At 44.8% G+C, this 13,322-nt stretch overlaps 1 protein-coding gene and 1 non-coding gene across 3 annotated transcripts in view; one reads left to right on the top strand and one right to left on the bottom strand.

The window, feature by feature from the left end:
• Nucleotides 1-2,448: 2,448 nt before the first annotated feature.
• On the top strand, nt 2,449-2,552 carry LOC117881125. The gene has a single exon (XR_004646699.1). It is a non-coding gene; the product is annotated as a U6 spliceosomal RNA (small nuclear RNA).
• Nucleotides 2,553-9,633: 7,081 nt separating this feature from the next.
• LOC117880609 (high mobility group protein HMGI-C-like) overlaps nt 9,634-13,322 on the bottom strand; it is a 32,757-nt gene continuing 29,068 nt past the window's right edge. For both annotated transcript variants that reach the window (XM_034776920.1, XM_034776921.1), the window contains exon 6: nt 9,634-9,987. In XM_034776920.1, the coding sequence (XP_034632811.1) occupies nt 9,902-9,987 (86 nt within the window). In that variant the 3' untranslated portion in view covers nt 9,634-9,901. The remainder of the gene's footprint in view (nt 9,988-13,322) is intronic.

Genomic DNA, 13,322 nt, shown 5'->3' with positions numbered 1-13,322 from the left:
TAGTCTTTTTTTCTTTCCTTTTCATTTTTCAAGAAAAATGGCTGAGCACATACCGGTATACCCAATGCATGCTGAATCATCATGTTCCAAGCACTGTACTAGACACTGAATACTTGACCAGAAACACTCCTCCTCCTTGAGAAAAAATATCAACAAGTTGGGATGGACAAAATCGACAAGATTGGACTTGCAGAGTTTCTCCTGTATGCTTTTCTCTGGGGGAGAGCAAACAGTGGGGTGAGACATCCCACATTGCAGATCACAAGGATGCATGATCAAGGAGTGTAGAAGCCAGGGCTTCTGTGGGTGGAGCTGTGTGCTCTGGCAGCCCAGCTTCTGGAAAAGCCACATTCTCACTGACATCCCCACCCATAGCAATAATAAATCCCTCTGAGATTGCAAAAAAAGTGGGGATGAATACTGCTTGAAGAAGCACTGAGAGTCCCTTGCTGATATACACTAGACTATCTACCAGGGTTGTAGAGACCATAGGAATTGTAGAAAATTGATAAGGGAAGCAAAAGGATACAAGGTGAAATCTACAGCCAGCAGAGTTAAGGACAACAAGGAGGGTTTTTTAACTATATTAGTAACAAAATGAATCTTAATATATTTGTCTATTACTAGATGGAAATGATAGAATTATCAATAACAACATAGACTAGGCAGAAGTGTTTAATAAATATTTCTGTTCTGTATTTGGGGAAAAAACAGATTGTCATGTCATCTGATGATGATATTCTTTCCATTCCTGTAGTATCTCATGGGGATATTAAACAGCAGCTACTAAAGTTAAATATTTTTAAAATCAGCAAGTCCAGCTAACTTTCATCCAAGAGTTTTAAAGAACGCTGGCTGAGAAGCATGTTGGACTGCTAATGTTGATTTTCAATAAGTCTTCAAACACTGGGGAAGTTTCAGAAGACTGGAAGAAAGCAAATGTTTTACTAATATTTAAAAAGGGTAAATAGGGTGACCTGGGTAATTATAGGCCTATCAATCTGACATCAATCCCAGGCAAGATAATGGATTGGCTGTTAGAGGACTCCATTAACTAAGAATGAAGGTACTATAATTAATGCCAATAAACATGGGTTCACAGAAAGTAGAGCCTGTTTAAAACTTACATATTTTTGACAAGATTACAAGTTTGGTTGATAAAGGTAATAGTATTGATGTAATAAACTTCTGTAAGCCATTTGGCTTGGTACAGCATGACATTTTGATAAAAAAATCAAAGCGATATAAAATTGACATGGTACACACTAAATAGACTAAAAGCTGGTTAACTGAGAGGTCTCAAAATGTAAATGTAAATTGGAATTATCATTGAGTGGATGTGTTTCGAATGGGGTCCTGCAGGGATTGGTTCTTGGCACTACGCTATTTAACATTTTTACTTAACACGTTATGACCTGGAAGAAAATATAAACTAACTGATAATGTTTGCAGATAACACAAACATTGGGGGGAGTGGTTAAATAATGAAGAGGACAGGTCACTAATGCATAGTCAGCTGATTCTCTTGGTAAGCATAGCACAAGAAAACAATATGTGGTTTAATATGGCTGAATATAAACGTATACATCTAGGACAGTGATTCTCAAACTGTGGATCAGGACCTTGTTTTAATGGGGTCGCCAGGGCTGGTATTAGACTTGCGGAGGTTGGGGCTGAAGCCCAAGCCCCACTGCCCAGGGCCAAAGCCCAAGCCCAACAGCTTCATCCCTTGGTGGTGGGGCTCAGATTACAGCCCCCTGCCTGGGGCTGAAGCCCTTGGGCTTTGACTTTGGCCTTAGCCTCCCTGCCTGGGGCAGCAGGGCTCAGGCTTTAGTTTGGCCCCCTAACCCTGGGCAGTGGGGTTTGGGCAGGCTCAGGCTTCAGCCCCCACTCCTGGGATTGTGGAGTAATTTTTGTTGTCAGAAGGGGGTCGCAGTGCAATGTAGTTTGAGAACCCCTGATCTAGGTACAATAAATGTAGGCCATACAGGATGGTGGAGTCTATCCTGGTGTGCAGTGACTCTGAAAAAGATTTGGGGGTTGTGGTGGAGAATCAGCTGAATATGTGCTCCCAGTGCAATGCTGTGACTAAAAGGACTAATGCAATCCTTGGTTGCATAAAAAGGTGTGTCACAGGGTCCACTCATGGCTGGTGGCATCTCCTCCTGGCCGTCCTGGGGATTAGCTCTGGCCAGGCATTGTGCCCTCCTCCTGTGGTGTCTCTCCCGGTGTTCTCTCGCCATCTGCCCCTCAAGGGGCTCTCTCTTCGTGACTTGGCCCTGCGGCCAGGTCACCACATGTGTTTCCCCTTGCAGATGTGGGGAGTAACAAAGTCTTTCCAGGACAAATTGTTCCAGTGTGACATTCCCCTCTGGTGTTATCCAGACTGGTGATCTGCTAGGTCACTCCAATCTTTGACTCTGGGAGCCAACCTTACCCTGCTCTGCTGTGAGAACAGCGGCACATATACTAAAATTGGAACGACACAGAGAAGATTAGCATGGCCCCAGTGCAAGGATGACATGCAAATTCATGAAGCATTCCATATTTTTTGCGGGGGGCGGGGGGGATAGCTCAGGTTTGAGCATAGGCCTGCTAAACCCAGGGTTGTGAGTTCAATCCTTGAGGGGGCCATTTAGGGATCTGGGGCAAAAATCTGTCTGGGGGTTGGTCCTGCTTTGAGCAGGGAGTTGGACTAGATGACTTCCTGAGGTCCTGTCCAACCCTCATATTCTATGATTCTATTCTATGATTCTATGAACACCCGCTCCTGGACTGTCCACACACAGCCTCTAGCATGTAAGCTGCTCCCAGCTACTTGCAACCAAATGACACTAGCCAATATCTCCAGTCCCAGACACAACCCTAGGAACCTCCATCTTGCAGTTATGCCCCTGGGCACTGCAAGCTTATATAAGTTCATCAGTTAACAAAGAAATTGATATGTACCAGGCTTGTTATCCCAAGGGGAGCCTCTGACATGCTTCAAACCAAACACACTGCTTCCGGTAGAATAAACAAACAACTTATTAACTATAAAGATAGATTTTAAGTGATTATAAGTCAAAGGATAACAAGTTGGATTTGGTCAAATGAAATAAAAGCAAAATGCATTCTAAGCTGATCTTAACACTTTCAGTGCCCTTACAAACTTAGATGCTTTTCACCGCTGGTTGCTCTTCAGCCAGACTCTTCCCTTTGATCAGCACTCCAGTCTACTGTGGTTTCTGTAGACATAAGTGGAAGAGAGAGAGAGCATGCCAAATGTCTCCCTATTTTATCATGTCCTTTCTTCCCTCTTGGCTTTACCCCATCAGGTGAGCATTACTGAGTTTCTCCAAGCAAGGTTGAGCAATTCCCCTAGTGTGGCCTCATGCAGGTGAGTCATTGCATTGCAACTCCCTTGTTGGACAATGGCTGTTGATGGGTTGTTTGACACCCCGCCCAGGCGTTGGTTACTTTCCTTGCTGTTGCCTCTGGGGAGCTAATATCTGGCTGATTCCCCCAACTTACAGCATGTTTTAGTGACAACCATATTACACAATTCTTGCATCTGAAGAAGTGAGGTTCTTACCCACGAAAGCTTATGCTCCCAATACTTCTGTTAGTCTTAAAGGTGCCACAGGACCCTCTGTTGCTTTTTACAGATTCAGACTAACACAGCTACCCCTCTGATACTTGATTTTTAACATTGAGAGTAATTAATCTTTGGAGCAATTTGCCAAGGGTTGATGTGGATTCTCCATCACTGGCAATTTTGAAATCAAGATTGGCTGTTTTTCTAAGAGCTCTGCTCTAGGGATTATTTTTGATAAATTCTCCAGTCTATGTTACACAGCAGGTCAGACTAGATGATCACAATGGTTGCATCTGACCTTAGAATCCATGAAGGCTGCATCCCGCAGTGGCTCCTCTTGCTCTTCCACCATATTTGCAGCCCTTCCTGACCCAGGCAGCCCAAACCCTGCAGAGGTATAGCTGACAAGCTCCCGCTGAGCTGTGAATCAGGGCTCGGGGGGAGAATGCTGCAGAGTTACTGGTCCCTTTTCTGCTCTACCTCCCACTCCAGCTTTAGGTCCCCCTGACTTGTGCAGAAATGAAGGGCAGACCTATGCAGGGACAGAAGATGTTCATAGTAGGCATAAAACCAAGCTGGGCTTCAGGGTGTACAGGGAAAACTCTAAATCTAAGGGGAAAATCCCCATACAATTGGCTCTCTGCCCTATTTCCCTGCCTTTTGGGGAATGACAGCCAATCAGAGCTGCTGTACATACTTAGGGACCAGCTTGTCTATTAGCATGAGAAACAGGCATTGCTCTTGCCAGCACAGGGCTGGAGCTTTCCTGGAATGCTCCAGCCTTGGGAACAAACAGCCTGTCCTGGCAGAGGGGGAAGAAGCAGCTCTCCTCTCCCAGGGCTTCAGTAGCAGCCCCATATCACCACCTCTTTCCGGGAGGATGGTGAAGAGCCCTCCAGGGCTGCTGCCACTCCGTCAGCCACAGACCCTGTAAAGAGATGTGTTTGGGAACAGGATTGATTAGGATGAAGGATAGCGTATGGGGGCAGAACTGATGGAGAGGTAGGACTGACTGGGGACACATGCTTTGTTGGGGAGTTGTGTGGGGGTGACGGACTGATCAGCAGGATGTGGAATTAACTGGTGAGCCTGTGTGTGTATGTGAGCAGAATTAGTTGTACAAAGAGCTACAGAATTACTTTTATTGTGGGACGTGTGCAGTATGCAATAAATTGTGGGAGGCGTGCATTTGTTCAGGGGAAAGCAGAATTAATTGTTACTCTGATTAAACCAATTCCAGTTTATGCACCTTTAAATTTACTGTCTTTTTATCAGAAGATGCTGATAAATAAGGATTTAGGTGTCTAACGTTAGGCACCCAACTTTGAAAATTTGGCTTAAGTGACTTGCCTATTCGTTCTTATGCTGCATTCCCTCGAGTTCATTATCTATCATTTTTGTGTAGACCCAAGGGTTTGTGCCATACAGACCAATTATTATTTTATAATCTTTGTTTAAGGTGAAGGAAGAAAAGCTCAGATGTCCTGTGGTTTGCAAATGCCATGTATTCTCCCTGGGTTTATCACTCAAAGAGAAAGCACAAAGAACACGAAAACTGAACCCAGAGGTGCTGTGTGACTTACATCTTTATTAACAAAATTAAAAGCTAATCCCAAATTAACATTATCTTTATCCATGGGCCAAAACCAGAACCATTTATCTGATCCTACCAAACTTTAGAGCACAGATAAAATGGGATGTGGATTTTTTATTCTCAATTTTTATTCTGCAAAATCATAACCTGGCTAATGAGATTTTGCAAAATGAACCTGTCTTTCTTGTAGTTATTTTGATTTGATTGCAAAACTTGATATATTTGATCGGATTGCATTGCAAAGATGACAAATTCATATGTTTAGATGCAGGGTTTTGGTTCAGGCCCATTGTTTTGCATAGACTGAAAAGTCAAACATGGGGAATAAAAAGCATTCTATTTTTTTTCTAAGAACTAATAAAGCTATAGGGTGAAATCCTGGCCCCATTAAAGACAACAGCAATTTTGCTATTAACTTCAGCTGGGCCAGGTTTTCACCCTCAGTCTCTACATGAACATTGAAACAAAAAGTACAGGTAGGTTTTTCACAGCACCCAACTCTTAAAAGGAGCAGACACAGATTATCTCCCAACAATATAGAATTCTGCTTGTTGGTCCCAATATAGCCATGCTTTTATGGTGACTTTTTCTGTTGTGGTTGCTGAGTGAGACAGCAAGAGGTAGCAAAGATTGACCCGTTTTACAAGACAGAGGACATTGATGTGGCCCAAGGGGAGCTGCCCTCCCCACCTGAAACTAACCAGATTTCTCAGTCATTTGTGTTAAAACAAAAGCCAGCCTCCTTTCCTTGTCTTTGTGCATGCCTACCAACTGAGAAAGATCTAGATAATGTACTGAGAAATGCCTGAACATCAATCATGACACAATAATTAACCAGACCACATATTGTACAAGTTCTTACCCCAAATCCATTTCAGATGAAGAGAAAATCCCAGTCTGGTATTTTGCCTATCACACTCACAGATGAAAAATATTAGCTAAATCAGCATTTAGAGTCTGGCAGACAGAGAACTCCTACAGTCTGTTAATTCACTTGTAGTCAAGAACTTGAAATGGATTTCTGTGTCCATTCAGCACAGCCTTTGAAATGTGAGATGAGCCACAACCGGATGATTGTATCCACCTGATATGAAGCCCAGCTCCAGTACCTGAACTCAGAAGAACATGGAATGTACCAAAAATATGAATCTCGCCCATTATGCCACTGCAGCCAGGTTTGGGAATAGTTAAAAGTGGTAAGCAGTGAATGTATCTAAAAAAAATTAAGGAAAATGCAGCAGGAAACATGCTCACCCTTCCCCTTCCAATGCCCCCATCATTGCACTCAGGGAGAGGGATGGTGGAAACCACAAATGTTATTTTGTCCAGCTGGGGAAGATGGACAATTTCAGCAAGAATACCTTCAAGAAAAATATGGGTGAGTGAAATATTATTCCTTCCTTTCTCATCAGTTTGCATCAGCATCATAGTCCAGGGCAGTTTTTGTGCCTGTGCTGATAAATTTTCATGGCAACTTTGCAAGGCTAAAATTTTCTCACTGTATATCTGGGAGCAGATTTATTGCTGAGGAAAGACATCACATTGTCATCCCTGGGACCTGATTTCCTCTACTTATCTATAGAACAGGGATAGCATAAGTAGCAGTGCAATCTTTCCCAACCCTCACCCACATGCCGCATTCTTGACTAGGGGATGACCACTGCATTGATAAAGTCATTCAGTATCTGTACCACTTCAGCCTTGCCTTCTCTGATAAGACAGTCAGAAGAGCGGAAATGGTAATTGTGATGTGGGAGGCAGGCCAGTCCTCGCTTACAGACAAACCCCCAACCTGAAGCAAATACTCACTAGCAACTACACACCACGCCACAGAAACACCAACCCAGGAACCAATCCCTGTAGCAAACCTCGTTGCCTGCTCTGTCCCCATATCTACTCTGGCGACACCATCAGAGGACCCAACCACATCAGCCACACCATCAAGGGCTCATTCACCTGCACATCCACTAATGTTATATATGTCATCATGTGCCAGCAATGCCCCTCTGCCATGTACATTGGCCAAACCGGACAGTCCCTCCGCAAAAGAATAAATGGACACAAATCAGACATCAGGAATGGTAACATACATAAGCCAGTAAGTGAACACTTCAATCTCCCTTGTCATTCTATTACAGATTTAAAAGTCACTATCATTGAACAAAAAAACTTCAGAAACAGACTTCAAAGAGAAACAGCAGAACTAAAATTTATTTGCCAATTTAACACCATTAATTTGGGCTTGAATAGGGACGGGGAGTGGCTGGCTCATTACAGAAGCAGCTTTTCCTCTCCTGGAATTGACACCTCCTCATCTATTATTGGGAGTGGACTACATCCACCCTGATTGAATTGGCCCTGTCAACACTGGTTCTCCACTTGCGAAGTAACTCCCTGCTCTCCATGTGTCAGTATATAATGCCTGCATCTGTAACTTTCACTCTATGCATCTGAAGAAGTGCGTTTTTTACCCACGAAAGCTTATGCCCAAATAAATCTGTTAGTCTTTAAGGTGCCACCAGACTCCTTGTTTTTGTAGATACAGACTAACACGGCTACCCCCTGATACTTGACATGTGATGTGGTGTTCCACTAGCAACTCAGTTGAGTCCATCTAATTCATTTCAAATAGACTACCATAAAGCAACCATTAGACAGAAACAACTATTAGAAGAAGGGAGTTAACTACAGGATCAGGGTCTTAGGCCCAGTTCCAAAGGTATTTAGGTGCCAAACTTCCATTAACTTCTATTATGTTGGATTTGATTTGATCTCAGGACCTAGAGGTGAAAGGCCCCACATTCTGTTATCCATTCCTCCTAAAAAGCTACAGGGATTTTCCTATGTGAAATAATTACCTGCTAAAGGAACAGATCTTTGGTAAAAGATTAACATTTGAGCTCAATAAATCCAGTCATTTCACAGGTTTCTGCTGTTGCTTCCCTACATATATAGCCAATTATGTCCTATTAAATATTTTTTTAGTGTAAAAGCTGTCCAGTTTTATATCTTGTCCCATATAATTGAAATATCTACTCCGCCTATTTTATGAGGCAGGCATCTATTCCAATGGATGGAAAATATCAGTGGGTTTCCACTGGGTGGGACTGGATATTAAAAACACCCTGAACCCCAAGAATTAGATCAAATCTGGCACAGAAGCATGAGACCAACAGTCACTTGCAATAACCCAAAACTGATTAGCTATCATTATGTCCCAAGGCACTCCTGAAATTTGAGTGGTATTAAGATATTTTCATATGCACAATTGCAACACCAGAGGATGCCACATGTTTAGTTTCTAAACAGGCAGACACAACAGTGGGTGACTGAATTTACAAGGTGGTTTTGGAGTTGGTAACACCAATCATGAGGCTCAATAAAGAAGCAACCCTTTTCTTGCAGACATGCCTGTTAAGAATCCAGGGGTCTTTACTCTGGCCTTGGCTACACTTGGGGATTCACAGCGCTGTACAGCGCCAGTGTAGCCAAGGCCTCTGTGTTTATCTAGTACTCACTCAGGAAATATTCTCATTGACTTCACTGAGAGTTGTTCCTGGGTGTGGACTGGTTGTGGAGATATGGCCACCCCAAATAATTCCTGGACTGAACTAGCTAGGATAAAAAATAAGGTTCATCAACCCAAATGCTTCAGGGAGCAAGATTATCAACAGGGGAGGAAGACCTCCTCCCCGGCTCAGCAGTCCACCTGAGTCAAGTCTTACACTTTCCTCCAACGTCTCTAGACTGCTGAAGCAAGGATAACTGACGAGATGAAGCACTGGCCCATGGCAGTACGGCAATTCCCATTGTTTTTTTCTATTTGGGGAGAGAGGGAGAAAGGATTCTTCACTGCCCGAGAAAATGAGCAGCAACCTAATCCAGGAACTGGTCCCAAGGACTTTCTTGCTGCTCTCCTGAAAATAGAAGCGTATGCCCCATTCCCCCTGATGGTGTTACTAGGTGAGCTCAAAAAGTGGCAGTGTTATTAGGTCACCTGCACTGTGTTTGCAGGTATTAAGTCAGCTTCCCTTCCCTGTGGGACTATAGCCATTCCTGACAGCACAAGTTACAAGTTGTAAAGGCTTTTTAAGAGCTTAATGTAACCCTAATTCCTTGCAAAGGTCTAATACAAACCAGGTGAGGGAATCCCCTTCATAAGGAGGCTGCTGTTTTTCTGTGGCTCCGGTGCCACATACGGCTCTTCAGAAGTGAATATGCGGCTCCTTGTATGGGCACCGACTCCAGGGCTGGAGCTACAGGCGCCAACTTTCCAACATGCCAGGGTGTGCTCACTGCTCAACCCCTGGCTCTGCCCCTCCCCTGAGCCTGCTATGCCATCGCTCCTCCCCCCCAGAGCCTCCTGCATGCCACGAAACAGCTGATTGGGAGGGAGGGGGAGGTGCTGATTGGTGGGGCTGCTGGTGAGCGGGAGGCGCTGGGAGTGGTGGGCAGGGAGCTGATGATGTATTACTGTGACTCTTTGGCAATTTCCATTGGTAAATTCTGGCTCCTTCTCAGGCTCAGGTTGACCACCCTTGCAATACAGCTTTCTGGCTGTCATGCCGGAGATTGCTGTCTGGGGTGAGCAGGAGGGCAGCAGGGGCTCAGGCTTTGCCAAAGTTATGGTGGGGGGAGAATTTTAAGTGTGAAATTAAGATTGGTTGATTGGTTGGTTGGTTGGTTTTCCTAATCCTTGTGGCTTCAGTACGACATCAGCAGGCAGGGTGCTACTGTGGTGCAGCTGGGGTGGTGCTCAGAGATCTCCTGAGGCCTGTAGTCCTGCCCGTCCTATGAGAATCTTTTCCAGGAGCGCCTAAAGGGAGATAGCATGAGAAAGGGGGGGGTTAGAGCTCTGGAGTCCCACACACCTCCCCGTTACAGCGACAGCACTAGGTTAAAGAATTCCAAGCACCATGTGTGATGGGGTAGACCCTGAGCATCATGCAGCCTTGAGGCGCTCCTTCCAAATCCCCAAGGCACAAAGATCTGAACTACAGTAGTTAGGTGCACCTGGGCAGCAATGCTCAGGGGTGGTTTCAGTGGCCTGTGCCAGGCTTTCACTGGAGGGACATCAGGAGAGATTGGAAGGACTGGGAGGGTGTAGGGAGAGTATGGAGTGGGAGTCGCACAGCTGTTTGAGGTTGCTGAGGAGGAGGGGAGGAAGGAAAGGGAGAGTCAGAAAGTGAATGGAGGATTGTGAGGCGGAGGGTTGAAGGGAACTCAAAAAGGGCTCAATCCCCGGATCAGTGAAGTCAATGGCAGCACGCTTAGTGACTGCAGTGGGTAGCGGATCAGAACCAGAGTCCACATAAACATCTGAACCTTGCAGTGGTTACTTGAATGTGTGCTCAGAAAGGTCAGAAGTTATGGGCTGGATGCAGGAGTCCCTGGGTGAAGTTTTCCATCTGGTGTTATCTGGTCTCATCTCCTGCATGATTAGGGAGCTCCCCCGATCTGCACCTGGCTCCCTGCTTCAGGGAAAGCTGGGATGACTATTGGGCTTGGTCCTGGGAAAGGAGTGGTCCAACAGTTTGCCAGTGGGCTGAACTCTCATACCACCAGCCAGACTGAAGGGAGGAGGCGAAAGGTGGGAAAAGGGCAAGGAGGAAACAAAATACAAATTTCCCTCCTGCTTCTGGCAGGTCCTGGCAGCACTGATTGCAGAGTTGGGGGTTTCTCTTGCTCCCCTATGTTTCACTAGAAAAGATGATTTATTATTGAAATAAAAAAATAAAACAGGCCAAGGCTTCCTCTGTGGTTTTGGGGAAGTAGGTGATGTCAGGCTCATTAATCATGCATTGGCAGCAGCACTCTGTCATGAGGGGTGTGGCAGGAACACCCAGCCTGGGCAACTAGCGAAACTTCAGTGGTTGAGCTGCAGTTGGTGTCATCACAAGAAATAGGCAACTGAAAATTAATGAAATCTATGCAAAGCAAAATCTATGAGCCGTTAGGAAACTCCAGAATCAGCACCCTGGGAATATCACAGAAAGAAGGGGTTCAGGCTGCACAGGCCCAGGAAACAAATAGCTATTTCTGGAACAGTTCTCCCAACTCTTCGCCATTGCCTCATCCACAGCACTTTTGCAGGAGCCCCTCCTCTCTGATTCTCCCCCTCCACTTCCCTCTCCCTCCTCCAAGCTCTCATTAAGGAGACCAGCAAGGAATAAGGCCAGACCATATCCATTTGGATATTTCCAGGTTTGTTTTTTGAATTTGTGTTTTAATACAGTGATCACGACGCAAGGGACCACCAGCCCCAGTTAGAGCTGTGCATAGGGCAGTTCCTAGAAGGTGCAAGCTTCCTGATACGTTCCTATCACAGCATCTCAGTCCCATCCTGCAAAAGCCCAATAAAGACAATAGACATCTAGGTGATTGTAATCTTTTCTGTGGCAAATCAGAGAGTGCAGAGCTGCGCTAGAGCCGTCACACTCTGTGTGGAGAATGCAAATCCTGTCAGCAGCACAGCACCCAGTTTTTAAGTTAGTTGCAGGTGCTTGGAACTGGCTCACATTCAGAAACTAACGGTTTGGAAGCAGCTATCACTGCATCACACTCCTGAATGAATCTGGAATCTATAAAGTCTCCAGCAAGGCAGAGCCAGTGACTCTTATCCAATCACCAGCTTAAAGATTCCACATACAAGACTGCATCCCACATTCATTTTTAGGCTATTGTTTGAATCAAAATTGTTAAGAATTACTCCTGAGAGGAGGAGTATTAGATTTCATACTATGTGTGCTTTTGTATTACCTTCCACACTTCATTCCAGGACACAGCAGCTTTCCTGTCTCCAGTGCTACAAATCTCTGTACCTCCAGGAAGTGAAATGCACACACTAGAAGAAAGCATCCCCATCTCTGTAGCAGAAAGTACAGAAGTAACTAGCTGGTTGTATTACAGTAACACGTGCTACATTGCCATCTCACACTCACTGCAGCATCTGGTTATCCTAATGCATCTGTGCCTGCCTGTCTGTGTAACAGGAGGGAAATGTATTCCACATGCCACTGCCCTCAGTCCTGCTCAAACTGAAAGGAAGAGGAAAGTACCCACCTAGGTTGCGGTTTTGGGTGATGCTAACAGCTCTACGAAAAGCAGAGATAAGACAGAGAATTGGGCAGGAAGTGAGGTCATCACGTATAAGCCTGTGGCTGCACTGATGTCATCATGCAACTTAGTGGCAGGAAGTGATATGGGACCAGGAGTCAAAGAGGAAACCGAATCAAACAACTGAGGTTAACAAACTTGGCATTCATCATGTGGCATCTCCAGGGACTTTCTAAGAAACCAAGATTGGGTTTGGCTCCCCAACGTCAGTTAGCTTGCTTTGCACACCAGGTTAAACGACACCAACGGTAAAGGGATGAGGGTGCAGCTGTGCTGACCGCATGTCAGTGTTAATGACAACTTCTACCTCTTGCTGGTTCCCTTTCCTACCCACTCAAGGGAAAGCATTAAAGGACCAGCTTCCTGCAAACTTCATTCTGCACAAGTCTTTGTGCGAGAAATGGGCTCAAGCTGCAAAGGTCAAATCTGGATTCAAACTTTTCCAAGGGTCTGGTGTATTCAGAACCAGGGTTTTAGCTGTTGCCCATCTCTAGTTTTTTATGACAATGGTATTACTTTTACCTAGCACCATTCATCCTGGAGAATCTCAAAGCACTTTACAATCAGATATACACACTAAATTCTGTTGTCATTTCATCCACCACTAAAATGTTAGCATCTCTGGTGAAATCCCAGCAACCGTTTAACAGCACTCAATACTAACCTAGAGCTTAGCACTGGAAGAGGAGAGGAATAGTGTACTGGAGGCAGCATGGAATTATCCAGAATGGAATTTATCCATGACAATAACAACTTCCACACTCTCCTGAAAAGAGCAGAGGAGCCTTCACTCCTATTTTTAAGGCCAGAAGGGACTTCATCTAGTCTGACTTCTTGCATAACACAGCCCAAAGAATTTTATCCAGTGATTCATGCATCAAGCCCATAATTTCTGATTGATCTTAAGTACATCCAAAGTGGCCAGAACCTCAGTCTCATAATTTGTTGGAAAACCAGAAGTACAATGCTTCCTCTCCCGGCCTGTAACAGCATCCTGGAATATTCAGTACTGATACAGAGGGAAGTGTCATATAC

This window comes from Trachemys scripta, chromosome 7 (genome assembly GCF_013100865.1).
Source record: "Trachemys scripta elegans isolate TJP31775 chromosome 7, CAS_Tse_1.0, whole genome shotgun sequence".
In the NCBI taxonomy this organism is placed as follows: domain Eukaryota; kingdom Metazoa; phylum Chordata; order Testudines; family Emydidae; genus Trachemys; species Trachemys scripta.
Note: the sequence above shows the minus strand (reverse complement) of the source record. Positions and strands in the feature narration are given on the sequence as shown.